Source organism: Oncorhynchus clarkii, chromosome 7, assembly GCF_045791955.1.
Source record: "Oncorhynchus clarkii lewisi isolate Uvic-CL-2024 chromosome 7, UVic_Ocla_1.0, whole genome shotgun sequence".
NCBI classification, from domain to species: Eukaryota; Metazoa; Chordata; class Actinopteri; order Salmoniformes; family Salmonidae; genus Oncorhynchus; species Oncorhynchus clarkii.
In genome coordinates, this window is record NC_092153.1 from 67,296,423 (window position 1) to 67,323,373 (window position 26,951).

General features: G+C 45.0%; 1 protein-coding gene across 1 annotated transcript in view; it reads left to right on the forward strand.

The window, feature by feature from the left end:
• Positions 1 to 26,951, forward strand: part of LOC139413711 (phosphatidylinositol 4-phosphate 3-kinase C2 domain-containing subunit beta-like) — a 72,575-nt gene that overhangs the window by 17,181 nt on the left and 28,443 nt on the right. The window contains exons 2-15 of the mRNA XM_071161400.1: positions 3,758 to 4,670; positions 5,002 to 5,102; positions 5,447 to 5,607; positions 6,075 to 6,195; positions 11,002 to 11,113; positions 11,226 to 11,305; positions 11,551 to 11,614; positions 11,732 to 11,878; positions 12,057 to 12,090; positions 14,445 to 14,640; positions 18,496 to 18,618; positions 22,606 to 22,776; positions 22,848 to 22,956; positions 26,693 to 26,835. Coding sequence (XP_071017501.1) covers positions 3,846 to 4,670; positions 5,002 to 5,102; positions 5,447 to 5,607; positions 6,075 to 6,195; positions 11,002 to 11,113; positions 11,226 to 11,305; positions 11,551 to 11,614; positions 11,732 to 11,878; positions 12,057 to 12,090; positions 14,445 to 14,640; positions 18,496 to 18,618; positions 22,606 to 22,776; positions 22,848 to 22,956; positions 26,693 to 26,835 — 2,387 coding nt within the window. The 5' untranslated portion in view covers positions 3,758 to 3,845. The remainder of the gene's footprint in view (positions 1 to 3,757; positions 4,671 to 5,001; positions 5,103 to 5,446; positions 5,608 to 6,074; positions 6,196 to 11,001; positions 11,114 to 11,225; positions 11,306 to 11,550; positions 11,615 to 11,731; positions 11,879 to 12,056; positions 12,091 to 14,444; positions 14,641 to 18,495; positions 18,619 to 22,605; positions 22,777 to 22,847; positions 22,957 to 26,692; positions 26,836 to 26,951) is intronic.

The following is a 26,951-nucleotide window of genomic DNA, read 5'->3' on the forward strand; positions in this document are numbered from 1 at the left end:
ACACCGGATGAAGCAATTCTGAGGCTATTCAACTCCGACACCGAAGGAGATGACTTCAGTGGTTTCAGTGCACAGGAGGAGGAAGATAGTGACCAATGACTTTCTTGGTAGGCTACTGTTTACAGCTATTTTTTACATTTTTGTTACAAGCCGTGTTTCGTTAAAGCCTATTTATTTTTGTTACAAGCCGTGTTTCGTTTAAAGGCTGTGTAAAGTTCATTTGTTTCAATGTACCGGTAGGCACCTGCGGCTTATTTATGTACAAAATACATATTTTTTAATAATTCAGTGGGTGTGGTTTATATTCAGGTGCGCTTAATAGTCCAGAAATGATGGTATTTACATGTTGAATGCACTGAGCTGTCTGTCTAAACTATTTGCACAAGGCTCGAACACCCATGCATACCCCACAAGACATACCACATGAGGTCTCTTGACAGTCCCCAAGTCCAGAACAGACTATGGGAGGAACACAGTACTACATTGAGCCATGACTACATGGAACTCTATTCCAAATCAATTAACTGACGCAAGCAGTAAAATTAGATTTAAAAAAACAGATACAAAAAACACCTTATGGAACAGCGGCGACTGTGAAGCAACACAAACATTGGCACAGACGCATGCATACACACACACATACGATAACATACGCACTATACATACACATGGATTTAGTCATGTAGATATGTGGTGGAGTAGGGGCCTGAGGGCACAGTGTGTTGTGAAATCTGTGAATGTATTGGAATGTTTTAAAATTGTATTAACTGCCTTAATTTAGCTGGACCCCAGGAAGAGTAGCTGCTGCTTTGGCAGCAGCTAATGGGGATCCATGATAAATACAAATGCAAAAGCCAGAACTGGACAAGAACCTGTCACTCTTAGCAAACAGGGGGACAGACACCTACCTGGAGGTGACAGCATTTCCTCCCAAATATGCCTCCCCCCTAGACACAACTATGACAAAACAACCAACAAAAACAAGTCACAGCTCCTGCAGTTCTGTCGCGTGCTGGGTCTGTACATAGTCAATGGCAGGTTTCGAGGGGACTCTTATGGTATGTACATGTAACGGATGTGAAACGGCTAGCTTAGTTAGCGGTGCGCGCTAAATAGCGTTTCAATCGGTGACGTCACTTGCTCTGAGACCTTGAAGTAGTAGTTCCCCTTGCTCTGCAAGGGCCGCGGCTTTTGTGGAGCGATGGGTAGCGATGCTTCGAGGGTGACTGTTGTTGATGTGTGCAGAGGGTCCCTGGTTCGTGCCCAGGTATGGGCGAGGGGACGGTCTAAAGTTATACTGTTACATTGGTGCCGTGACCCGGTTCACTGGTTGCTGCGGAAAAAGGAGGAGTGTAATGGATGTGAAACGGCTAGCTTAGTTAGCGGTGCGTGCTAAATAGCGTTTCAATCGGTGACGTCACTTGCTCTGAGACCTTGAAGTATTAATTCCCCTTGCTCTGCAAGGGCTGCGGCTTTTGTGGGAGCGATGGGTAACGATGCTTCGTGGGTGACTGTTGTTGATGTGTGCAGAGGGTCCCTGGTTCGCACCCCGGTATGGGGATTGAGGGGCTTTCTGGGGTGTGCTTTGGCATATGATTGCTGTAAATAAGGTTGTTAGCTAGCATACACCGATGTAATGGTCACATAAGCCACTGCTAACACAGTTGTCTTCATGCTACAGAATTTGCCACCGACAGCCATCGATACCGCTAAGCCCTGCACAACTAACGTGCTGTTTCCCATTTAACAACAGGTATTGTATTTTTGTATTTTGTTCGCCCAGTTTGAAAATGTGATGCAAGGGATTTTGCCATCGACAGCCATCAATACCGCTAAGCGCGCACCGCTAACTAAGCTAGCGTTTCACATCCGTTACATACACCTACAGCTCATCCCTTGGCAGTAGTACTGTACTTTCACTGACCTCAACCCAGAGTCTCTCAGAGTGTTCAGTCAGCCCACTGACACCCCTATCAGATCACAGCAAAATCATAGTCTACTTGAACAGAGCAATACTCAATCATGAGGCATCAAAGCTAAAGGAACTGCATAATATTCAGAAATGCTATACATGGAAGGAAAGTAGTGTAGAAACCTACCAAAAAGCATTTAACTTCTTCGGGCTAGGGGGCAGTATTTGGAAGTTTGGATGAATGAGGTGCCCAAAGTGAACTGCCTGTTACTCGGGCCCAGAAGCTTGGATATGCATATAATTAGTAGTATTGGATAGAAAACACTCGAAAGTTTCCAAAACTGTTAAGGGACACATCAACAGAATTAGACTCAGACAAAAAAATTGTGACTTGACAAATTGGAAAGAATTCACACAAAAAACAGTAAACTAGAATGCTATTTGGCCCTAAACAGAGAGTACACAGTGGCAGAATACCTGACCACTGTTACTGAAAGGAAATCTTTGACTATGTGCAGACTCCGTGATCATAGCCTTGCTATTGAGAAAGGCCGCCGTAGGCAGACCTGGCTCTCAAGAGAAGACAGGCTATGTGCACACTGCTAAAACATGTGGAGGGAATTGAGCAACACTTCCTAACCTCCTGCCCAATGTATGACCATATTAGAGACATATATTTCCCTCATATTACACAGACCCACAAAGAATTTGAAAACAAATCACATTTTGATAAACTCCCATATCTAGTATGTGAAATACCAGTGTGCCATCGCAAGCAGCAAGATTTGTGACCTGTTGCCACAAGAAAAGGTCAACCAGTGAAGAACAAAGACAAATATGGGTATTTTCCCTTTTCTACTTTTTGCACATTGTTATAAAACTGTACATAGCAATAACATGACGTTTGAAATGTCTCGATTCCTTTGGAACTTTTTTCAGTGTAATGTTTACTGTTAATGTATTATTGTTCATTTTGCTTTTGTTTATTATCTATTTCACTTGCTTTGGCAATGTAAACATATGTTTCCCGTGCCAATAAAGCCCTTTGTATTGAGAGAGAATGCTGACCCAGCCTCTCCCTCAACCATGTTTTCCTCTGCTGTGTTTTTTGTGTGTCATGGCCTGTGTGTCTGTGTGCGTGCATGTGTGTGAGGCCATATTATGGGTTAAACATGCACATGGGGGTAGTTAAAGAAACTAGGCTGTGATTCTACTGAGCTGCAGTTGCCTGTTCGAGGAATAATATGTTCATCTTCTTTACATAAGACTTGTCCAATATAATACATTTTGTTCCTTTATGATGGTTTATAAACTGTCCCTGCAGCCCTTTAAAGCTGTGATATGTAACTTTTTGGCTGACCTGACCAAATTCACATAGAAATCTGTTATAGGTCTATCATTCTCATTGAAAGCACGTCTAAGAAGCAGTAGATCTGTTCTATGTACACTATTTCTATGCTTCTCGTACTGAAGTTTGTTTTTGCGTTTTTTACTTTTGGTTTTGAAAATGCAATATTTGTACATTTGTAAAATCTATTTCACAGCTGTTTAGATGGTACAATGATTCTCTACACTGTTCATTCTTCTTTTGTCACATACACTGAAATTAGGCAAACTATTCTAATTTTAGCAACCAGGAAATGTCGGAGCAATTTCTGCGTAGTGCATCTTTAATGTTACAGAGAAAATTGAAGATTCAATTAAAGGGGGTGGGTAATAGCTGTGGAATACACATTGAACTGAGAGCATTTGGCGTCTTTGGCAGAAGAGAAACATATCCCTCATTCTCCCTTTGACTTGAATTACTTTTTTTATTACTCTTTCTGATAAACTCTCTCTCCACAGAGCGTATTCTGAGCCCAATGTCTCTTCTCTGGAAGCCCTAGCACCGGTGTTTTCCTCTCCTGTCAGTGGTGGCGCCCCCTGTAGGAGCATGTCGGCAGCACAAACTCAGAAGGATAGCGAGGGTCCCTGGGGACTGGATTCCCTGGGCTTGAGCCAGAGAGAGCTGGTACTGGCTGAAGCCCTACAGATGGAGTATGATGCCCTGTCCAGACTCAAACAGGACAAGGGGGGGGACAACCAGGGGACCAGCAGCCAGGGTGGTGGGAAGGTACCTACCCTACCACCCTGGGAGGGCCAGAGGCAGGTCGATCGCCCCCTCCCACCCCGCCCCAGCCTTAGTCCTCCTGGAAGGAGTTTGCTAAGAGGATTATCTGGCTCAGACCTCTCCCTCCACCACCTCCAGCCTGGGGGGTCCCACTCCCCACAGCCCTCCCCAGCCAGGGCCAGGGAGCCCATCTACATCCTGGATACTCCAGGGAAGGGAGACTACTTGAGTTCCAGCTATGGGGAGTCAGGGTCTAGCTTTGGTTCTTCTCTGACTCTGCCTAAAGGCTTCCCCCCTCGTCCTGATGACCCTCCTCCTGCTGTACCCCCCAGGACCCCTCTACTCCCTTCCTCTGAGCCCTTCCTGCCCCCCCGACCCACTACGACTCCCCGAGATGTCAACCTGTTCACCCCTGAGGTGGACCAGCCCAAACTGTCGTTAGGGGAGACGCTAAACTACGAGAGCCTCAACGACGCTCTCTCCAAGCTCAATGGGGAGTTGCCATCGCCAAGGGGTAGGCGGGCCAACGGGGACCAATCAGGGAAACCGTTGGCTCGGAGCAAGACGCTCCCCCCTCAGGTGCCCCCCCGCACCTACGTACCTATCCAAAAGAGCAACAAGAACCAGCACAGAGTGTCGGCTGACCCGGTAACTACTCACCCTGTGACAGGGTTACAACAGGTTCACGACAGCTTCATTACGTGACTTAGCATGACATAGCATTAATCCCCATCTAACGTTGTTACCTCATACCCTCATTCCATTTTTCCATAAGGAAACCTAGAAACAAATAAAGAGGCCTTGAAATGTCTAGTTTTTTTCTATCCCCAGTTTACTTCAATCCAGTCAAGTCCAGCACAGCTGTTTTTCATTACTTTGAGTTCTGTTACTCTGAATGTTCCATTACCTTCAGTTGTGACTCTGATCGTTCCTGTGTCTCTGTGTGTGATTGACAGGTGTCTCTGTGTGTGATTGACAGGTGTCCCTGGGCACCAGGCTCAATGGTTTTGGCTATGAGCTCTTCCAGGTGTCAGAGGAGAGAGACGAGGAGGTGGCCGCCTTCTGCCACATGCTCGATGTGTAAGTGTTTGGCCCAATCCCAAATCGAACCCTATGTACTTGTGTAGGATTTGATTGATATAAGCCACATGGTGAAACTTCCACCCACAGTATTAGAATGCAAGATGGAGCTATTGCCATATTGCCTACACCTGTCAAATCCTCTCAGAACTCCACATAGGGCGTATTGTTTAGGGGTTGATTTGGGATTGGGCCCAAATGTCACCCTCACCCTCAGTCAGGCTGTTTAGAAACATTGCTGTGTGGTGGTTTTGTTGTGATTGTATTGTGGTCAGGTTGTGGTGACTGTGTGTTGTCAGGCTATTCATTACCTGTTAATGATCATGACTGTGTGTTGTGTTCAGATTGCGGTCAGCATATCCGTGCAGTGACCAGTCTAAGAACACAGGGTTTGTGTGGACACCCTCAGTGGGGCCTGAAGAGCTGCAACAGGGGTTAGGGGTCAGCGTCAAGGTTACGGTCATCAGCGACCACTTTAGAGAACCACTCACCTTCACCTGCGATGGTAAGACACACACACACACACACACACACACACACACACAATGCTGACACCACAGGTTCAACAGCACAGAGATCTCACCCCTATTCTCATACACACCCTTAGTGAATGTAATGTGTGCTGGCCTCAGTCCTGTCCAGACCACTGTGGTTCTCCAAGATCAGGGATCCGGGATAAGGGATTAGGAAAAGCCTGTTGTTGGAGATCCCTTGATGTAATTATGCTGACCTCTCAATTAAACATGACTGACTCATTCATCTGTCTGATAGGGAGAGAGATTTAAGGGATGTTTCTTTCTCTGTTTCTCTCTCCAGCTCACCCTTTCTCCATTAGTGTGTAAGACTATGTGCTGTGGGTACCGTCAGGCAGAGAGTATGTTTTCTCTCACTCAGAGAGATCAAACTGGCCAAATGAACAGTCACTCTATTGCCTCATTCTTCGGTCTCTCTCTCTCTTTCTTTCTCTCTCAGGGTCATCTACCGTAGACCTGTTGATCTACCAGACGTTGTGTTACGCTAATGAAGACCTCGACCACATTGATGTCGACCACTACCTCCTCAAAATCTGCGGTCAGGCCGAGTTCCTACAGAAGTAAAGACAACCATCTAGACTTTGGCTACACACTCCTAGACTTTGGCTACACACTCCTAGACATTGGCTACACACGCCTAGACTTTGGCTACACACTCCTAGACCTTGGCTACACACTCCTAGACTTTGGCTACACACTCCTAGACTTTGGCTACACACTCCTAGACTTTGGCTACACACTCCTAGACTTTGGCTACACACTCCTAGACCTTGGCTACACACTCCTAGACTTTGGCTACACACTCCTAGACTTTGGCTACACACTCCTAGACCTTGGCTACACACTCCTAGACTTTGGCTACACACTCCTAGACAGTGGCTACACACTCCTAGACATTGGCTACACACTCCTAGACCTTGGCTACACACTCCTAGACATTGGCTACACACTCCTAGACCTTGGCTACACACTCCTAGACCTTGGCTACACACTCCTAGACATTGGCTACACACTCCTAGACCTTGGCTACACACTCCTAGACTTTGGCTACACACTCCTAGACCTTGGCTATACACTCAAATCAAATGTTATTGGTCACATACCAATGGTTAGCAGATGTTAATGTGAGTGTAGAGAAATGTTTCACAACAACTACCTAACACACACAAGTGTAAAGGAATGAATAGGAATATGTACATATAAATATATGGATGAGCGAAAGCCGAACGGTATAGGCAAGATGCAGTAGATGGTATAGAGTACAGTATATACATATGAGATGAGTAATGTAGGGTATGTACACATTATATAAAGTGGCATTGTTTAAAGTGTCTAGTGATACATTTATTACATGTAATTTTTCATTATTATAGTGGCTAGAGATTTATGTTGGCGGCAGCCACTCAATGTTAGTGATGGCTGTTTAACAGTCTGATGGCCTTTGATACACCTGTACTGACCTCAGCTCATAGTCTCAGCTCTGTGTTTGTGTGTGTGTATGCATGTCTCAACCTTACATTTCTGTGTTTGTGTGTGTGTATGCATGTCTCAACCTTACGTTTGTGTGTTTGTGTGTGTGTATGCATGTCTCAACCTTACGTTTGTGTGTTTGTGTGTGTGTATGCATGTCTCAACCTTACGTTTGTGTGTTTGTGTGTGTGTATGCATGTCTCAACCTTACGTTTGTGTGTTTGTGTGTGTGTATGCATGTCTCAACCTTACATTTCTGTGTTTGTGTGTGTGTATGCATGTCTCAACCTTACGTTTGTGTGTTTGTGTGTGTGTATGCATGTCTCAACCTTACATTTCTGTGTTTGTGTGTGTGTATGCATGTCTCAACCTTACATTTCTGTGTTTGTGTGTGTGTATGCATGTCTCAACCTTACGTTTGTGTGTTTGTGTGTGTGTATGCATGTCTCAACCTTACGTTTGTGTGTTTGTGTGTGTGTATGCATGTCTCAACCTTACATTTCTGTGTTTGTGTGTGTGTATGCATGTCTCAACCTTACGTTTGTGTGTGTGTATGCATGTCTCAACCTTGTGTTTGTGTGTGTGTATGCATGTCTCAACCTTACGTTTCTGTGTTTGTGTGTGTGTATGCATGTCTCAACCTTACGTTTCTGTGTGTGTGTGTGTGTATTTCAGAGGCCCAGACTATAGGAATGTGTGTGTTTAGGTTTTGTCATGAATGACAGGGCAGTGAGTTGGGGGTAGACTGTGGGAGGGAGAGAGCTGAAGTGTGTGTGTGTTTGTGGTCCAGATATACACACAAATTTAACTGAAGGACTCAGTTGTGGTAGTTTTTAACAAGCTCTGCTGATGTCTGTGGGCCGACCTAAACCGCCCCTAAAACACAGACTCTTCTAGACCCTTTTCCCACACATACACACAGTCAGAAACTCACAGACAGAAACGGTATGTCTGTGGGCCAGCTTAGCCACAGTGGGTTTCCCCTAAAACATGTCCTTTCCCCCCGCACCTCACACATACCCTGACACACACACCCTGACATGCACACACCCTCCCTCTCACTCCCCTATGAAGTCTTCTTTCAGAGGAATGCAGCCAGACAGGGTTGAAATGTATTGGACAGCAAGCTTCATTCCCGTCCAGTGCAGCTGAACGTGTGTGTGTGTGTGTGTGCATGTTTTCTGGCTCTGTGCACCTGTGTGTTTCATTTCTGTCTCAGGGCAGCGGCACATATACAGTCGTGGCCAAAAGTTTTGAGAATGACACAAAGTCTGCTGCCTCAGTTTGTATGATGGCAATTTCCATATACTCCAGAATGTTATGAAGAGTGATCCAATGAATTGCAAAGTCCCTCTTTACCATGCAAATGAACTGAATCCCCAAAAAACATTTCCACTGTATTTCAGCCCTGCCACAAAAGGACCAGCTGACATCATGTCAGTGATTCTCTCATTAACACAGGTGTGAGTGTTGACGTGGACAAGGCTGGAGATCACTCTATCAGGCTGATTGAGTTTGAATAACAGAGTGTAAGCTTCAAAAGGAGGGTGGTGCTTGGAATCATTGTTCTTCCTCTGTCAACCATGGTTAGCTGCAAGGAAACACGTGCCGTCATCATTGCTTTGCACAAAAAGGGCTTCACAGGCAAGGATATTGCTGCCAGTAAGATTGCACCTAAATCAACCATTTATCGGATCATCAAGAACTTCAAGGAGAGCGGTTCAATGGTTTTGAAGAAGGCTTCAGGGCACCCAAGAAATTCCAGCAAGCGCCAGGACCGTCTCCTAAAATTGATTCAGCTGCAGGATCGGGGCACCGCCAGTACAGAGCTTGCTCAGGAATGGCAGCAGGCAGGTGTGAGTGCATCTGGACGCACAGTGAGGCAAAGACTTTTGGACGATGGCCTGGTGTCAAGAAGGGCAGCAAAGAAGCCACTTCTCTCCAGGAAAAACATATAGGGACATACTGATATTCTGCAAAAGGTACAGGGATTGGACTGATGAGGACTGGGATAAAGTATTTTTCTCTGATGAATCCCCTTTCCGATAGTTTGGGGCACCCGGAAAAAATCTTGTCCGGAGAAGACAAGGTGAGCGCTACCATCAGTCCTGTGTCATGCCAACTGTAAAGCATCCTGAGAACATTCAGGTGTGGGGTTTCTTCTCAGTAAAGGGAGTGGGCTCACTCACAATTTTGCATAAGAACACAGTCATGAATAAAGAATGGTACCAACACATCCTCCGAGAGCAACTTCTCCCAAACATCCAGGAACAGTTTGGTGACAAACAATGCCTTTTCCAGCATGATGGAGCACCTTGCCATAAGGCAAAAGTAATAACTAAGTGGCTCAGGGAACAAAACATCGATATTTTGGGTCCATGGCCAGGAAACTCCCCAGACCTTAATCCCATTGAGAACTTGGCGGGTTGACAAACAAAAACCCACAAAAAACTCCAAGCATTGATTATGCAAGAATGGGCTGCCATCAGTCAGGATGTGGCCCAGAAGTTAATTGACAGCATGCCAGGGTGGATTGCAGAGGTCTTGAAAAAGAAGGGTCAACACTGCAAATATTGACTCTTTGCATCAACTTCATGTAATTGTCAATAAAAGCCTTTGACACTTATGAAATGCTTGTAATTATACTTCAGTTTTCCATAGTAACATCTGACACAAATATCTAAAGATACTGAGGTAGCAGACTTTGTGAAGTTAAATATTTGTGTCATTCTCAACTTTTAGCCATGACTGTTCATGTAAGAGTGTGTGTCTCATTCTTTCCGTTTGTTTGTTTTTCAGGCCCAGAGCAGCTGTGTGTTTCTTTCTCTCTCTCTGTGTGTGTGTGTGTGTGTGTGTGTGTGTGTGTGTGTGTGTGTGTGTGTGTGTGTGTGTGTGTGTGTGTGTGTGTGTTTCCGGCCTGCAGCAGAAAGTGTGTTTTCCCCTGATAATCTGCGGCTGTTAAAAGTTGGCGGGACTTGCTCTGTGTGTTGAGGTCATTGCTTGTTACCCAGCTGTCAATCACAGGGCTGGACAGTAGTAGGGTTTTAGCTCTCTCTCTCTTTATTTGCCCTCGCTTCTCTCGCTCTTATTTATGAAGCAAAACAATCACCTCACAATGAACCCCCAGGCCCATATTGTAGTGGGTTTTCCCCTGTGTGTGTATTCACTAAGTACAGCTGCATCACATCATTGTGTAGGGACATGGCTTATCCTCTTGAATGGCATACTTGTCCTACAAATGTTTTTATTTTTATGAATAATGTCTTTGTTTTTCAATGCTTTGTTATTTGTATTGTTGGGGGAGGGAAACTTTACAATAACATTTGTCTCTCTGTCTCTGTCTCTGTCTGTCTGTCTCTGTCTGTTTGTTTCTCTGTCTGTTTGTCTCTGTCTGTTTGTCTCTGTCTGTTTGTCTGTCTCTGTCTCTTTGTCTGTTTGTCTCTGTCTGTTTGTCTCTGTCTGTTTGTCTCTGTCTGTTTGTCTCTGTCTGTTTGTCTGTCTCTGTCTGTTTGTCTCTCTGTTTGTCTCTGTCTGTCTCTCTGTCTCTGTCTGTCTCTCTGTCTCTGTCTGTCTCTTTGTCTCTGTCTGTCTGTCTCTGTCTCTCTGTCTTTCTCTGTTTGTCTCTGTCTTTCTCTGTTTATCTCTCTGTATTTCTCTGTTTGTCTTTCTGGCTATCTCTCTATCTCTGTTTGTCTCTCTCTCTCTGTTTGTCTCTCTCCCTGTGTGTGTCTCTCTGTGTCTCTCTGTGTGTCTCTCTGTGTGTCTCTGTGTGTGTCTCTCTGTGTGTCTCTCTCTGTGTCTCTCTCTCTCTCTGTGTCTCTCTCTCTGTGTCTCTCCCTCTCTCTGTATGTCTCTCGCTCTCTCTCTCTTTCTCTCTCTCTCTCTCCCTCTGTTAGTTCCCAGACATTGACAGGGTTGGAGCATATCCAGCTGTGTGTGAAGTTTGACTGGGACATTCGCCTCTTCCTCACCAAGAGAGGCTCTGTCAACACAGAACTGGGCCGCACGGTGAAAACACACACACACACACACACACACACACGGGCGCGCACACACACGCATGCAGTAGCAGAGACGCACACACTCTTGTTTGATTATGTGGTTGTGTTGTGCTTGACAGGAGGAGGATGATGAGACGGCCTCTACGATGAACCACAGCATCCTGCTGCAGGAGCGACCAATCAAACAGACAGTTACTAGGTGAGGGTAGGGGCCTATAGCTCTCACGCCACTGAACACATTAGAGATGCAACCTTTATCAAGGTGATTCATAATCTGATTGGATAACTTGGATGATTGGAAGTAAAATAAATGTGATCTGGCTACCAAATTGGAAGGATTAGTCAAGTCTTTTTGGAATATGTGAAAACTTCTTTAAAAAGCAACAGAAGGCCTTAGGCTGGGACTTTGATATCAGTGTTGTTGATATTTCCTTGTTTGAACAGGGAGGCTTTGACTCTGCTCCTGGACACCTTTCACAACGAGGCTGAGTCCTTTCTTCTATCAGAGGTAACCTTATACATACGCACACATAAAAACACACAAGAAGGAACACAAACATTTTTATTCTTAAAATTAATGTGTAAGGTTGAATTCTCTATGTTCTTTCCCTCCTGCCCTCTGTAGGTGGAGCTTGTATTGCACGTGGAACGGCTCGTCCAATCAGTGAAGGCTCTCTGCAGCTCGCTGGCTGCTGTGGAAACGCCTGACATCACTTCCGCTCTCAACCAGCTTCCAGCATGCCCCTGTCGTCTGCAGCCCAGAGTCCAGAAGGTAAACACACACACTCACAGTTTACCCTCCCCAATCATAGCCATAAACATTATGTTCTAAATACTAAACTGATCTTAGACCGGTACACAAGGATAACGTCATGAATTACTGTACTCCTGTAACTCCAGAACCAAAGGTTGGTTGATTGGATTCTGTAACTGTGTGTGTCTCTTCACAGGATTCATCAGTGCTGGCCATCAGAGAGAACAGAGGTAAGTTCCTTACTAATTGAATGTCCTACAATAGCACTGAATAATCCACACATAAATACTGGCTGGTAGGGGATGACAGAGATGACAGACAGAAGCGGGGAAGGAGGATAGGAAACAGACAGGGGGATAGGAGACAGACAGAGGGGAAGGAGGATAGGAGACAGACAGGGGGATAGGAGACAGACAGAGGGGAAGGAGGATAGGAGACAGACAGGGGGATAGCAGACAGACAGAGACGGGACAGAAGAGGAACTGAGGATAGAAAAAGAGGAGTGATGAGATACTGTAGATGGAAGAGAGGAGCAAGGGAGGAAGAGTACAGATGGAGAGAAGTGAGAGAGGAGGGACACTTGGTTATGGGGTCCAGGTCAGGTCTGTACAGTAGTGTAATGCAATAAAGATAAGCTCCACAGCTGAGTTGCTAGTACGTTGTAAAGCGGGCGGTCACGTGTGTTTGCGAGGCAGAGGAATCTGGGTTGAGCCATTGTACAGACAGTGTACCCAGATAGGGAAGAAGCTATACTGCTAAGCAGGCACACTGGTCCGTCACAGTAGCACTACCTCATGTCAGAGCGGAAGTGTCCTTGACTTGTTGTGATGCACATCCGTGATGTATGATATCCCCACTCTCTACCTCCCTGTCACACTCAAACAAACAGGAAGGATGGCTAACTTCGTACAGGATACACCAAGCACCAACTCCATCCATCCGCCAAGCTCTATCTGTCCGTCTGCCCTTGAAAAGAGAGGGATAACATTTCAGAGAGTTGGGATGTTGTTTCCCGTGTAGGGCTGAGCTGCTGCTCCAATGGATGTATAAAGAGACACAATGTAAACAGTGGAGCCCAGTCAGCTGAGCTGTGTTGACATGGAGCAGCCATGTTCTGTGTCCCAAATGGCACCCCTAAGAGCCTTGGTCAAAAGTAGTGCACTATATAGGGAATAGGGTGCCATTTGGGGCACAACCATGGCATGATGACAATAACTGATGTTTGATGTTTGACATTCCTCTGCTTTGAGAGACAGACGTCTCACAAGTCCTCAACTGGCAGCTTCATTAAATAGTGCCCGCAAAACACCATCTTAATATTTTATTTTTATTGGCTAGTCTGAGATATGGCTTTTTCTTTGCAACTCTGCCTAGAAGGCCAGCATCCCGGAGTCACCTCTTCACTGTTAACGTTGAGACTGGTGTTTTGCGGGTACTATTTAATGAAGCTGCCAGTTGAGGACTTGTGAGGCGTCTGTTTCTCAAACTAGACACACTAATGTACTTGTCCTCTTGCTCAGTTGTGCACCGGGGCCTCTCACTCCTCTTTATATTCTGGTTAGAGCCAGTTTGCGCTGGTCTGTGAAGGGAGTAGTACACCTCGTTGTACGAGAGCTTCAGTTTCTTGAAAATTTGGAATGGATGGAATAGCCTTTATTTCTCAGAACAAGAATAGACTGACGAGTTTCAGAAAAAAGTTATTTATTTCTAGCCATTTTGAGCCTGTAATCGAACCCACAAATGCGGATGCTCCAGATACTCAACTAGTTTAAAGAAAGCCTGTTTTATTGCCTCTTTAATCAGCACAACAGGTTTCAGCTGTGCTAACATAATTGCAAAAGGGTTTTCTAATCATAAATTAGCCTTTTAAAATTATACATTTTTAAAAAATTAAAATTATAAACTTGGATTAGCTAACACAACGTGCCGTTGGAACACACGAGTGATGGTTGCTGGTAATGGGCCTCTGTACGCCTATGTAAATATTCCATAAAACATCTGCCGTTTCCAGCTACAATAGTCATTTACAACATTAACCATGTCTACACTGTATTTCTGATCAATTTGATGTTATTTTAATGGACAACATTTTTTTGGGAGTTTCTAAGTGATCCCAAGCTTTTGAACGGTAGTGTATGTATATGGGGCAGCAGCCTCTAAGGTGCAGGGTTGTGTAACCGGGTGGAAGACGGCTAGTGATGGCTATTTAAGTCTTATGGCCTGATGGCCTTGCAGTACAAAACAATACATACGTAATCCAAAAAATACGTTTTATATAGGATGAACCATGACTAGATTACAGTATATATAATGAGTTGACGTTGAGGAAGAGGTTATTTTCCTGGCACCACTCTGTTGTCATCAGCAAACTTGATGAATGATTTGGAGACGTGCGTGACCACTCTGTCATGGGTGCTCAATTCTGCACCCTGATCATTACTAACATTCAGAAAGTTGAACTTTTAATGCTTGTGTTAAGTGGTTGTTTAGCCCTCCTTAATTGAATGCACTTAGTGTAAGTCTGTCTGGATAAGAGCGTCTGCTAAATGAAGGTGAATCTAAATGGTTTCTGAAAATGTTGCAGAGAAAGTGGTGGAGAAGCTGACGGTGGCCATTTTAGATCTGGTGGAGCTGTACTGCAGCACATTCAACGCTAACTTCCACACCACGGTGCAGAGCAACCGGCACACGGCGCCCACACAGGAAGCAGGCCTGGTCACCAATGTCCTATCCTTCAGCGTCTACGCTGCTCACCGCATCCCCATCACATGGGCGGCCAGGTAACACACACACACACAGGCAGCTGTTCAGGCTGGATTTCCCTAGTATAATCTATGAGGATGACATTGTGTTATCCCTCTCCCTCCCTCTCCTTCTCCATCCCTCTCCTTCTCCATCCCTCTCCTTCTCCCCTGTGGTGGAAAAAGTACCCAATTTTCATACTTAAGTGAAAGTAAACATACCTTAGAGAAGTAAAAGTAAAAGAGAAAGAGAAGAAAGAGAAGAGAAGTAAAGTGAAAGAGAAGAGAAGTAAAGTGAAAGAGAAGAGAAGTAAAGTGAAAGAGAAGAGAAGTAAAGTGAAAGAGAAGAGAAGTGAAAGAGAAGAGAAGTAAAGTGAAAGAGAAGAGAAGTAAAGTGAAAGAGAAGAGAAGTAAAGTGAAAGAGAAGAGAAGTAAAGTGAAAGAGAAGAGAAGTAAAGTGAAAGAGAAGAGAAGTAAAGTGAAAGAGAAGAGAAGTAAAGTGAAAGAGAAGAGAAGTAAAGTGAAAGAGAAGAGAAGTAAAGTGAAAGAGAAGAGAAGTAAAAGTGAAAGAGAAGAGAAGTAAAGTGAAAGAGAAGAGAAGTAAAGTGAAAGAGAAGAGAAGTAAAGTGAAAGAGAAGAGAAGTAAAGTGAAAGAGAAGAGAAGTAAAAGTGAAAGAGAAGAGAAGTAGAAGTGAGTCACCCAGTAAAATACTACTTGAGTAAAAGACTAAAAGTATTTGGTTTTAAATAAATGTAATTGCTAAAATATACTTAAGTGCCAAAAGTAAAAGTATAAATCATTTAAAATTCCTTATATAAAGCAAACCAGATGGCATCATTTTCTTGTTTTTATTTATTTACGGATAGCCAGGGCCATGGTCCAACACTAAGCATGTGTTTAGTGAGTCCACCAGATCAGAGGAAGTAGGGATGACCAGGGATGTTCTATTGATAAATGTGTGAATTAGACCATTTTTCTTTCCTGCTAAGCATCCAAAATGTAACGTGTAACGAGTACTTTTGGGTGTCAGGGAAAATGTATGAAGTAAAAAGTACATCATTTTCTTTCGGAATGTAGTGAAGTAAAAGGTGTCAGAAATATAAATAGTAAAGTACAGATACCCCCCAAAACTACTTAAGTAGTACTTACAAGTATTTCTACTTTAGTACTTTACACCACTGCTTCTCCTTCTCCCTCTCTTATTCTCCCTCTCTCATTCTCTGCCCTTCTATTTCTCTTTCCTATTCCCTTCATTCCCTCTCCACTTTCTATCTCATTTTCTCTCCCTTCTCCCTCTTCTCCCTATCCTTTCTCCCTATCCCCCCTCCCCTTCTCCCTCTACGTCTCTCTTTTCATCACCCTCCATTCCATTTTCACTTCTCTTACTTTTCCCATCCTCTCTTCCATCTTCTACCCTTTTTTCTCCCTTTCCCTTCCCATCACATCCCTCCCTCTATATTGACCTGAGTGAATTCAGGTCAGGCCAAACCCTCCCCCTGAATCTCCATGAATCTGTCTTCTCTCAGCACCTGCCCTTTCTTCAACTCTCCTCTGGCACTGCTACATACTGTATGCAGGGGTATATGCACTGCCATCCCACCATTCCCATACATTCTATACTCAACTCCTTACCCTACCCATTCCCCCACACTCACCCTGCAGCCCTATTGCCCTTACCATTGTCTCTGCTCCTAGACTTCCCCCTGTACCCTCCCTATCCCCACCGCTGTGTGTGGCCCTCCTCCACTCCCCCCACTGCCTTCCAGCCACATGAAGGGTCCGCTCTGCTTCACCCCCCCCCCCCCCTCCAGCCACATCCAGCCACATGAAGGGTCCGCTCTGCTTCACCCCCCACCCCCCTTCCAGCCACATCCAGCCACATGAAGGGTCCGCTCTGCTTCACCCCCCCCCCCCCCCCCCCCCCTCCAGCCACATGAAGGGTCTGCTCTGCTCTGCTTCACCCCCCCCCCCCCCCCCTCCAGCCACATGAAGGGTCCGCTCTGCTTCACCCCCCCCCCCCCCCCCTCCACCCTGAACCCCCCCCCCCCCCCCCCCCCCCTCCAGCCACATGAAGGGTCCGCTCTGCTTCACCCCCCACCCCCCTTTCAGCCACATGAAGAGTCCGCTCTGCTTCACCCCCCTCTCCAGACCCCAGTTGGCTGGCTCCTTTGTCTCCCTTGAAACTGATGCTGGCACGTGATTGATTGACAGCCTGGGAACCCTGCCTGACCTTTAACCCAAAGGGGCGGGGCAGAGCTCTGGCTGGTCACTCGGCACCTGTCCGGCGGTTTCACATGCCATCTGTGTATGTGAAGGTGTGTCTTTGTGTGCAGGAAGACAGATCAATTGATACCAAAATATCAGCTAATCTCCCACACAATGGATATCATCTGTATTGATAAGGTTTTCAGATAGGGATTTAGTTAGCAATTAGGTGCATGTGCATATTCCCCTTTCAAGACGATTGGATATGTATAGATACATGGACTCCGTCACGATACAGGAACGATATGTTTTAGTTGGAATCGATTCGGTGCCATTTGGTTTGATTACAGAACCAATCAATGCAATGTGGTTCGATGCGATACGATTCGATGCACTAACATTTTTTGCATAAACACATTCATTTTATATAAGTCCTTACCCTAACCATTCCCCCACACTCACAGGCTATAGCCAGATCAGAGTTGTCTCCGGTAGCTTAACTTTTATTCTGGTAAAACACCATGTTCAACATGGTAGAGATAACAATAACCTAATAAGCCATTTTTGCATTTGAATGCTGAAGGTGCAGATGCACAAGATCTGGAGCAGGCCGACTACCTGCCGTTGGTCAGTGTGCAAAGCTGTGCTCAGTTTGACTAGGCTACTGATATTCCCTAGGGTTATTCGGCATGCAAAATGACTTGTAGATCAATGGCTCAACATAGTTACATGCTTAGTTCCACACTGAAGGAAAGGCCGCATCAGTTGTCAAACTATGAGGTATTTTTGGAAGGTAGAAAAAAAGTAATATGAGCAAAAGTTTTATCAGTTTGGGTCCGATGGAGTCCTGTCTTAAACATTTAGAACGGGCGCTGATGGGTATCGGGCACTGATGGGTATCTGGCGCTGATGGGTATCTGGCGCTGATGGGTATCGGGCGCTGATGGGTATCGGGCGCTGATGGGTATCGGGCGCTGATGGGTATCGGGCGCTGATGGGTATCGGGCGCTGATGGGTATCGGGCGCTGATGGGTATCGGGCGCTGATGGGTATCGGGCGCTGATGGGTATCGTGTAATTGTTACTTCCCTTAGTAGCAATAGCACTCTACTGTAAGACAAATTACATGGTAACATTGTTAACCAATGTTATTACCCTTTAATTACTATTCAGTCTTGGGGATTAATAATATAAAAAATTACAGCTAAATAAGTTATTACCAAGTTGCTAAAATACCAGATTTATAGTCCTGTAAAATAAAATGCTATGAATTTGTGAATATTGCTAATTCTATGTAACATTTAGAGTTTCCCTGCCTGGTCCCAGTGCCTCACTGGTCTACTCTTCCTTTTATACCTCCTCTCTAGAGACCAGCCTCCTCATTCCCCCTTTATATAAGGGAGGGCAAGGTGCTCAGTTACTTGTAATTATAGCAGTTCCAGGCGTAGTCATTATGAAACTCCATTGGCCTATCATCTACACTGAGTGTACAAAACATTAAAACACCTTCATAATATTGAGTTTGCATTTAACCGGTCACCTCCCCTTCGTCTACACTGATTTAAGTAGATTTAACAAGTGACGTCACTAAAATGATCATAGCTTTTACCTGGATTCACCTTGTCATTGAATTGGCTGATCTCCTCTCTGTTATCCCATTGGCTGATTTCCACTTCCTCTTCCTATCAGCTACGAGGGCTTTTTCCTGTCATGCTCTCTGACCCATGGAGGGGCGGAGCTTTGTGCCCCCCAGCACACCAGCAAACAGCAGGTCAGCAAGTACCTGTTTCACCTGGTAGTCTGGGACCAGAGGTACGTACCCAATCACAGCCTGTCACAACAGACCTTATAGGCACCTCAACCAACCTCACAGAGATGTTCACCAATCAGAGTCTATGTATCCTAATATTACATGATGCTTATCATTTAAAGGCAATATAGATATTTGCAATCCAAACTACCACTTCTAACAACATGTACTCATAACGTACACAACGTACACATGGCTTCCTAAAGCATGTTAGGGTTCAAGCCATCCCACTCTAGTACCAGGTGTTCTGTTTGTCCACCTACTGTCCCCTATATGTGTCCACTGGAACGAGCTGTCGGTCGTGCATGTGGGTGTGTTTGTGTGGGAGGACATGTGGGTGTGTTTATGTGTGGGAGGACATGTGGCTGTGTTTATGTGTGGGAGGACATGTGGCTGTGTTTATGTGTGGGAGGACATGTGGCTGTGTTTATGTGTGGGAGGACATGTGGCTGTGTTTATGTGTGGGAGGACATGTGGCTGTGTTTATGTGTGGGAGGACATGTGGGTGTGTTTATGTGTGGGAGGACATGTGGGTGTGTTTATGTGTGGGAGGACATTTGGCTGTGTTTATGTGTGGGAGGACATGTGGCTGTGTTTATGTGTGGGAGGACATGTGGCTGTGTTTAGGTGTGGGAGGACATGTGGCTGTGTTTATGTGTGGGAGAACATGTGGCTGTGTTTATGTGTGGGAGGACATGTGGGTGTGTATGTGTGGGAGGACATGTGGGTGTGTTTATGTGTGGGAGGACATGTGGCTGTGTTTATGTGTGGGAGGACATGTGGGTACTTATTGAAGCAGATGGAAAGTGTTTACAGTGGGTTGTTACTTGTGGGTTGTAACTAGTCTCCTTGGCTATGTATGCATATCTATTTTCTGATCTCTGTACCTCCTGACCTTGATGCGTGGTCCCTGGGGTTATTTTAAAGATACTATTGTTGCAATATTATTTTTGCCTCTATTGTAATAATATTTTTAGTCCTCCGGTATCCGGGTGGATTTATAAAGTGTTGTAGAGAAACATGTTTTGGCAACCCGTGTAGGCCTGCCTAATGGTTCCTTCAATTTTGCAAAACCTTGACTCTAAAACAACACTTACCGAGAAGACTGCTTGACAGTGTCCAACACAAATAGACCTGGCACAAATACCAAATAGGTCATGTTTCATTATGGCTGGAGTACATTGGAGTCTGGACAGGGAGTGCAGCAGGCTACAGCCTTGTACGGTAGCCTTCCTCTAACTGTTCATGGTTTGTTGGTTGTGTGTAAGCCTTCAATGTAAATTTTTGTCTTTTTGGCTGGACGACTCATCTTAAAGTCCTACTCCGTTCTCCTTTTCACCTCATTTATCACCTCATTTCTTTAACAAAAGGCACATCTCAATAGGTGGTCCATGTGTCCTCATGACCTCATGTGTCCTCTGGGCTTCCAAGTGGCACAGCGATCTAAGGCACTGCATCTCAGTGCTAGACACGTCACTACAGACCCTGGTTCGATTCCAGGCTGTATCACAACCGGCCGTGATTGGGAGTCCCATACTGTGGCGCACAATTGGCCCAGCGTCGTTAGGGTTTGGCCAGGGTAGCCCGTCATTGTAAATAAGAATTTGTTCTTAACTGACTTGCCTAGTTAAATGAAGGTTACATAAAATGACATGGCACAAGTTGGGGGGTGAGCCATTCCTTTTTTGTTCTCTAATGTTCTTCAAGTATCTATTCCGTGACTCCCGCCCATAGTGTACAAACAGGCCCCATAACTGAACATGTTGTCTTAGTTAGCGAAGCATGCTAGCAGGTCCACCAGTGGGGTTTAGCTCAGAACCAATGGTGTTTGTTCATCACACTATTATTTTTAGTTGACTCGATGCTAGCTTCTTTCATGCTAACGAGTCTTTGAAGTTTTAGGATTCCAACAGAGTTCTTAATGTGTTATTCTCTTTCATGTGGGAGACGTGTTGAAAGCACACGGGTCCCATGTGGATGACAGAGGGCTAAATATAAATGGAGGGCTTGTTTACTAGCTCTATAACGTTACTCTGCTCTTCAGTTACAGTGAGGGATCGTTTACTAGCTCTATAACTTTACTCTGCTGTTCAGTTACAGTGAGGGATCGTTTACTAGCTCTATAACGTTACTCTGCTGTTCAGTTACAGTGAGGGATCGTTTACTAGCTCTATAACGTTACTCTGCTGTTCAGTTACAGTGAGGGATCGTTTACTAGCTCTATAACGTTACTCTGCTGTTCAGTTACAGTGAGGGATCGTTTACTAGCTCTAACGTTACTCTGCTGTTCAGTTACAGTGAGGGATCGTTTACTAGCTCTATAACGTTACTCTGCTGTTCAGTTACAGTGAGGGATCGTTTACTAGCTCTATAACGTTACTCTGCTGTTCAGTTACAGTGAGGGATCGTTTACTAGCTCTATAACGTTACTCTGCTGTTCAGTTACAGTGAGGGATCGTTTACTAGCTCTATAACGTTACTCTGCTGTTCAGTTACAGTGAGGGATCGTTTACTAGCTCTAACGTTACTCTGCTGTTCAGTTACAGTGAGGGATCGTTTAGTAGCTCTATAACGTTACTCTGCTGTTCAGTTACAGTGAGGGATCGTTTACTAGCTCTATAACGTTACTCTGCTGTTCAGTTACAGTGAGGGATCGTTTACTAGCTCTATAACGTTACTCTGCTGTTCAGTTACAGTGAGGGATCGTTTACTAGCTCTATAACGTTACTCTGCTGTTCAGTTACAGTGAGGGATCGTTTACTAGCTCTATAACGTTACTCTGCTGTTCAGTTACAGTGAGGGATCGTTTACTAGCTCTAACGTTACTCTGCTGTTCAGTTACAGTGAGGGATCGTTTAGTAGCTCTATAACGTTACTCTGCTGTTCAGTTACAGTGAGGGATCGTTTACTAGCTCTAACGTTACTCTGCTGTTCAGTTACAGTGAGGGATCGTTTACTAGCTCTATAATGTTGCTCTGCTGTTCAGTTACAGTGAGGGATCGTTTACTAGCTCTATAACGTTACTCTGCTGTTCAGTTACAGTGAGGGATCGTTTACTAGCTCTATAACGTTACTCTGCTGTTCAGTTACAGTGAGGGATCGTTTACTAGCTCTATAACGTTACTCTGCTCTTCAGTTACAGTGAGGGGTCGTTTACTAGCTCTATAACGTTACTCTGCTGTTTAGTTACAGTGAGGGATCGTTTACTAGCTCTAACGTTACTCTGCTGTTCAGTTACAGTGAGGGATCGTTTACTAGCTCTATAACGTTACTCTGCTGTTCAGTTAGTGAGGGATTGTTTACTAGCTCTATAACGTTACTCTGCTGTTCAGTTACAGTGAGGGATCGTTTACTAGCTCTAACGTTACTCTGCTGTTCAGTTACAGTGAGGGATCGTTTACTAGCTCTATAACGTTACTCTGCTGTTCAGTTACAGTGAGGGATCGTTTACTAGCTCTAACGTTACTCTGCTGTTCAGTTACAGTGAGGGATCGTTTACTAGCTCTATAACGTTGCTCTGCTGTTCAGTTACAGTGAGGGATCGTTTACTAGCTCTATAACGTTACTCTGCTGTTCAGTTACAGTGAGGGATTGTTTACTAGCTATAACGTTACTCTGCTGTTCAGTTACAGTGAGGGATCGTTTACTAGCTCTATAACGTTACTCTGCTGTTCAGTTACAGTGAGGGATCGTTTACTAGCTCTATAACGTTACTCTGCTGTTCAGTTACAGTGAGGGATCGTTTACTAGCTCTAACGTTACTCTGCTGTTCAGTTACAGTGCCACTCCCAGACTACTCTCTTCTAAGAAAATGTGTATTTATATTATAGCTACTGCATTTCACAATTCAACTACAACTGAATCTCTCTCTCCCACTCTCTCAACCCCCCACGCTTTCTGTCCTTCTCTATTCCTCTCTTCCCCTTCAATCCTTCTCTATATCCTCCTCTCTCATTGCATTTCCCTCCCTCCCTCCCTCCACCCCGCAGGGTGTGTTTCCCAGTGCAGATCAACCAGTTGCCAAGGGAGACCCAGCTGACAGTGACTCTGTATGCCAGTGCTCTGCCACCCCCTGGAGGAGTGGAAGAGAAGGGTAGTAAGCAGCGCCGCAGCATCGAATCCCTGGGCTGGGTCACCATGCCCCTCTTCAACTTCAGACAGTGAGTATTAGTCCACAGGAGGGTGGGTGGGTGTGTGTGTCTGAGATTATGACCCTCACCCTCTCCCTCAGCATCCTGACATGTGGGAGGAAGCTACTGGGTCTGTGGCCTTCCACCCCAGGAAGTAATGCTCGCTCCAGCTTCCCCAACTTCAGCCAGCCTGACAGCGTCATCCTGCAGGTAACTGACCTAGTCACACACACACACACACACACACACGGCATATGTGCGCACGCGCACACTTTTTTCCTCCTCTTCCTTCCTCTCTTTCTCTTATTTCCCTCTATTTATTTTTCAAGGTGTAGTTCCCTATTACCTAGTGTCCTCCTTTTTCACTCCCTCTCTTTTTCTCTATATCCATCTGTTACAGCTTTCCTTCCTTTCCTCTCCGCCCTCCCTCTTCCTCACTCTCTCCGCCCTCTTTCCTCTCCAGACTGGCCTGTTTCAATAAACATACACCGTTGCTCCTGGTTAAAAGAACAGCCTATAAAAGGCTTATTCACAGGCTACAGGTACAGTAGGTTTCCTGCCTCCGTGTCTAACATGAACGTTGTCTGTCTTTAGACCCGTTTTAGAGCTGTGGCGCAGATGGGGGTTTGGACTTCCAAAGTGCTCGATCTGTCTCTATGACCAGAATACTCTCCACACATGTTAAAGCATAGGCAGAGGGACTCTCACACACATTGGTAGTCATGCATGTAGTACACACACTATAACTGCTATCTGCAGAAGGGACCTGAAAGTAGGTCAGTTGGATCTTCTCTGTCCAAAAAACTCACCCTGGATATTAGAGTGCCCTGCTGTCTGTCTGCCCTCCCTTCTGACACACACGTCCTCCTCGCTCTCACTCACTCATTCTCTCTCTCACGCACGTAGACACAGGGTTTCTTCTCAGCAGTATTGTATTGTAAACCCAGTCCCTCATGCAGGGCCAGCCCAGTGTGTGGCAGTGCCAGCTGGCCCGTGGCACTGGTTCCCAGTTGCTCTTTGTCTCAGTGCTGTGGGCTGCGTTAAAATGGGATCTGTGTGTGTGTTCTATTGCAGTCGGTCTCCTCGTTAACGTGGCGACATCATTTGAGGCTTCATACTTCATCACTGATGGCAGAACAACAAATGCTTACACACATACACACTCCCCCAGCATCGCATAGGACACATCTGGGGCCTGGCATATATCTGTCACTCATTAATCTGAATCTCTCTCTCACTCTCTCTCACTCTCTCACTCACACTCACTCACTCTCTCATTCACTCTCTCATTCACTCTCTCACTCAGTCAGTCACTCACTCACTCACTCACTCACTCACACACACACTCCCCCAGCATCGCATAGAACACATCTGGGGCCTGGCATACATCTGTCACTCATTAATCTGAATCTCTCTCTCACTCTCTCACTCACTCTCACACACACTGCCCCAGCATCACATAGGACACATCTGGGGCCTGGCATACATCTGTCACTCATTCATCTGAATCTCTCTCTCACTCACTCACTCACTCTCTCTTACACACACACACACACACACACACACACACACACACACACACACACACTCCCCCAGCATCGTATAGGACACATCTGGGGCCTGGCATACATCTGTCGCTCATTAATCTGAATCTCTCTCTCACGCTCTCACTCACTCTCACACACACTGCCCCAGCATCGCATAGGACACATCTGGGGCCTGCCATACATCTGTCACTCATTAATCTGAATCTCTCACTCACTCACTCACTCTCACTCACACACACACACACACACACACACACACACACTCCCCCAGCATCGCATAGAACATATCTGGGGCCTGGCATACATCTGTCACTCATTAATCTGAATCTCTCTCTCACTAGCTCACTCACTCACTCACTCACTCACTCACTCACTCACTCACTCTCTCACACACACACACACACACTGCCCCAACATTGCATAGGACACATCTGGGGCCTGGCATACATCTGTTACTCATTAATTACGAATGTAACCCCCTCTCTTTCTCACACACATTTTCTTCTGCACACCGTCAAACATTTCATTGCCAAAACAAACTGACTGGATGATACATAAGAATTGATTTTCTATCTGACCTAGTTTTGGTTATATTCCTCTCGGCCTTCCTTCTTCCTAAAGGCTTTCCCTCAGTGGCCTGCCATGACTTTACATTTCTTCTCTCTTGGCTTTTCATGTTATTTTTCCCCTCCTACTAACCTTGTTAATTCTTCACTTCATTCTGTTCCTCTCCTCTCCCCAAATCCCCCCTTCCATTTATCCCATACACCTTGTCCAGTTGCTTTATAACAGTCAGTATTGTTACTCTCCATACACACGTTACCTTGTCCAGCTGCTCTATAACAGTGTTGGGAAAATTATGATTAAATGACTGAACAAATCATTTTAAATGGAACTGTAACTAAGTAAACTTATACTCTGTTTTATTATATCTGATTAACAATATGAGTTCATACGATGGGATTGTGTGACACAGACAAGGAGTAATTAAAGTTAATGAACACCATTCCAACTAGGAAGAAAGAAGTGGACTGTGTAAACAGATAAGGTCGTTAACCTATGGTTGAACCGACGAAACTGAGCTCTGGGGTTTTTAGATAAGACAGTGAGTTCATTCCTAGGTTTTCTGTTAATTAGAACTGTCAACTAAGTGGTGATCGATAATGTTGAGGGGTCAAATGTTACCTGGGAGTGTGTTAGTAAGTTAGAATGAACTTTTCACCTCACTTTGTCCCTGTCGAGAGGAGGGGTTTCTGTTAAGCAATGAAATGACGGCATGTTTTGTATATAAACTGTTGATCGTGGTGAAGTGGCAGCGCGCTCCGAGAATAAGTTCTGTTACCTATTATTGAAAAGACTAGTCTCCGTCTATTTTATGCAAACAAGAATCATACAAATTCTCATAAAATAGATTAAGGGTTTTCAATTAATGAAAACACATCGGCATAATTAAATTACAGTAACAAACAGTCAGTATTGTTACTCTCCATACACACATTACCTTGTCCAGTTGCTCTATAACAGTCACTATTGTTACTCTCCATACACACATTACCTTGTCCAGCTGCCCTATAACAGTCAGTATTGTTACTCTCCAAACACACATTACCTTGTTCAGTTGCTCTATAACAGTCAGTATTGTTACTCTCCATACACACGTTACCTTGTCCAGCTGCTCTATAACAGTCAGTATTGTTACTCTCCATACACACATTACCTTGTCCAGCTGCTCTATAACAGTCAGTATTGTTACTCTCCATACACACATTACCTTGTCCAGCTGCTCTATAACAGTCAGTATTGTTACTCTCCATACACACATTACCTTGTCCAGCTGCTCTATAACAGTCAGTATTGTTACTCTCCATACACACATTACCTTGTCCAGCTGCTCTATAACAGTCAGTATTGTTACTCTCCATACACACATTACCTTGTCCAGCTGCTCTATAACAGTCAGTATTGTTACTCTCCATACACACGTTACCTTGTCCAGCTGCTCTATAACAGTCAGTATTGTTACTCTCCATACACACATTACCTTGTCCAGCTGCTCTATAACAGTCAGTATTGTTACTCTCCATACACACATTACCTTGTCCAGCTGCTCTATAACAGTCAGTATTGTTACTCTCCATACACACATTACCTTGTCCAGCTGCTCTATAACAGTCAGTATTGTTACTCTCCATACACACATTACCTTGTCCAGCTGCTCTAGAACAGTCAGTATTGTTACTCTCCATACTCGATGTGTATTGCGTATATACTTATCTGTGAGAGTAACAATGATTATAAATCAAAACATATTTAGTTATTGAAGTACGTTTGCCTCATCACAACCCTTCATGCAGAATATTGGTGTTGTTGTTAGAGTGACCTCTGACCTCTTTCTCTAGGTGGACTTCCCAATGTCGTCATTTCAGGTGCGTTTCAGTACCCCCCCTCCTGCAGAGTTCAGTCCCCAGTATGACTTCTCCAGACTGGACCAGCACAGCCAGAGACAACTACAGGACGTTCTGCACAAGAAGTCACTTTTCTGGTGAGACAATTATTCTGACTGGCTGGCCGTCTGGCTGGCTGTCTGTCTGTCTGGCCGTCTGTCTGGCTGTCTGTTTGGCTGACTTGCCGTCTGTCCATCAGTCTCGCTCTCTATCA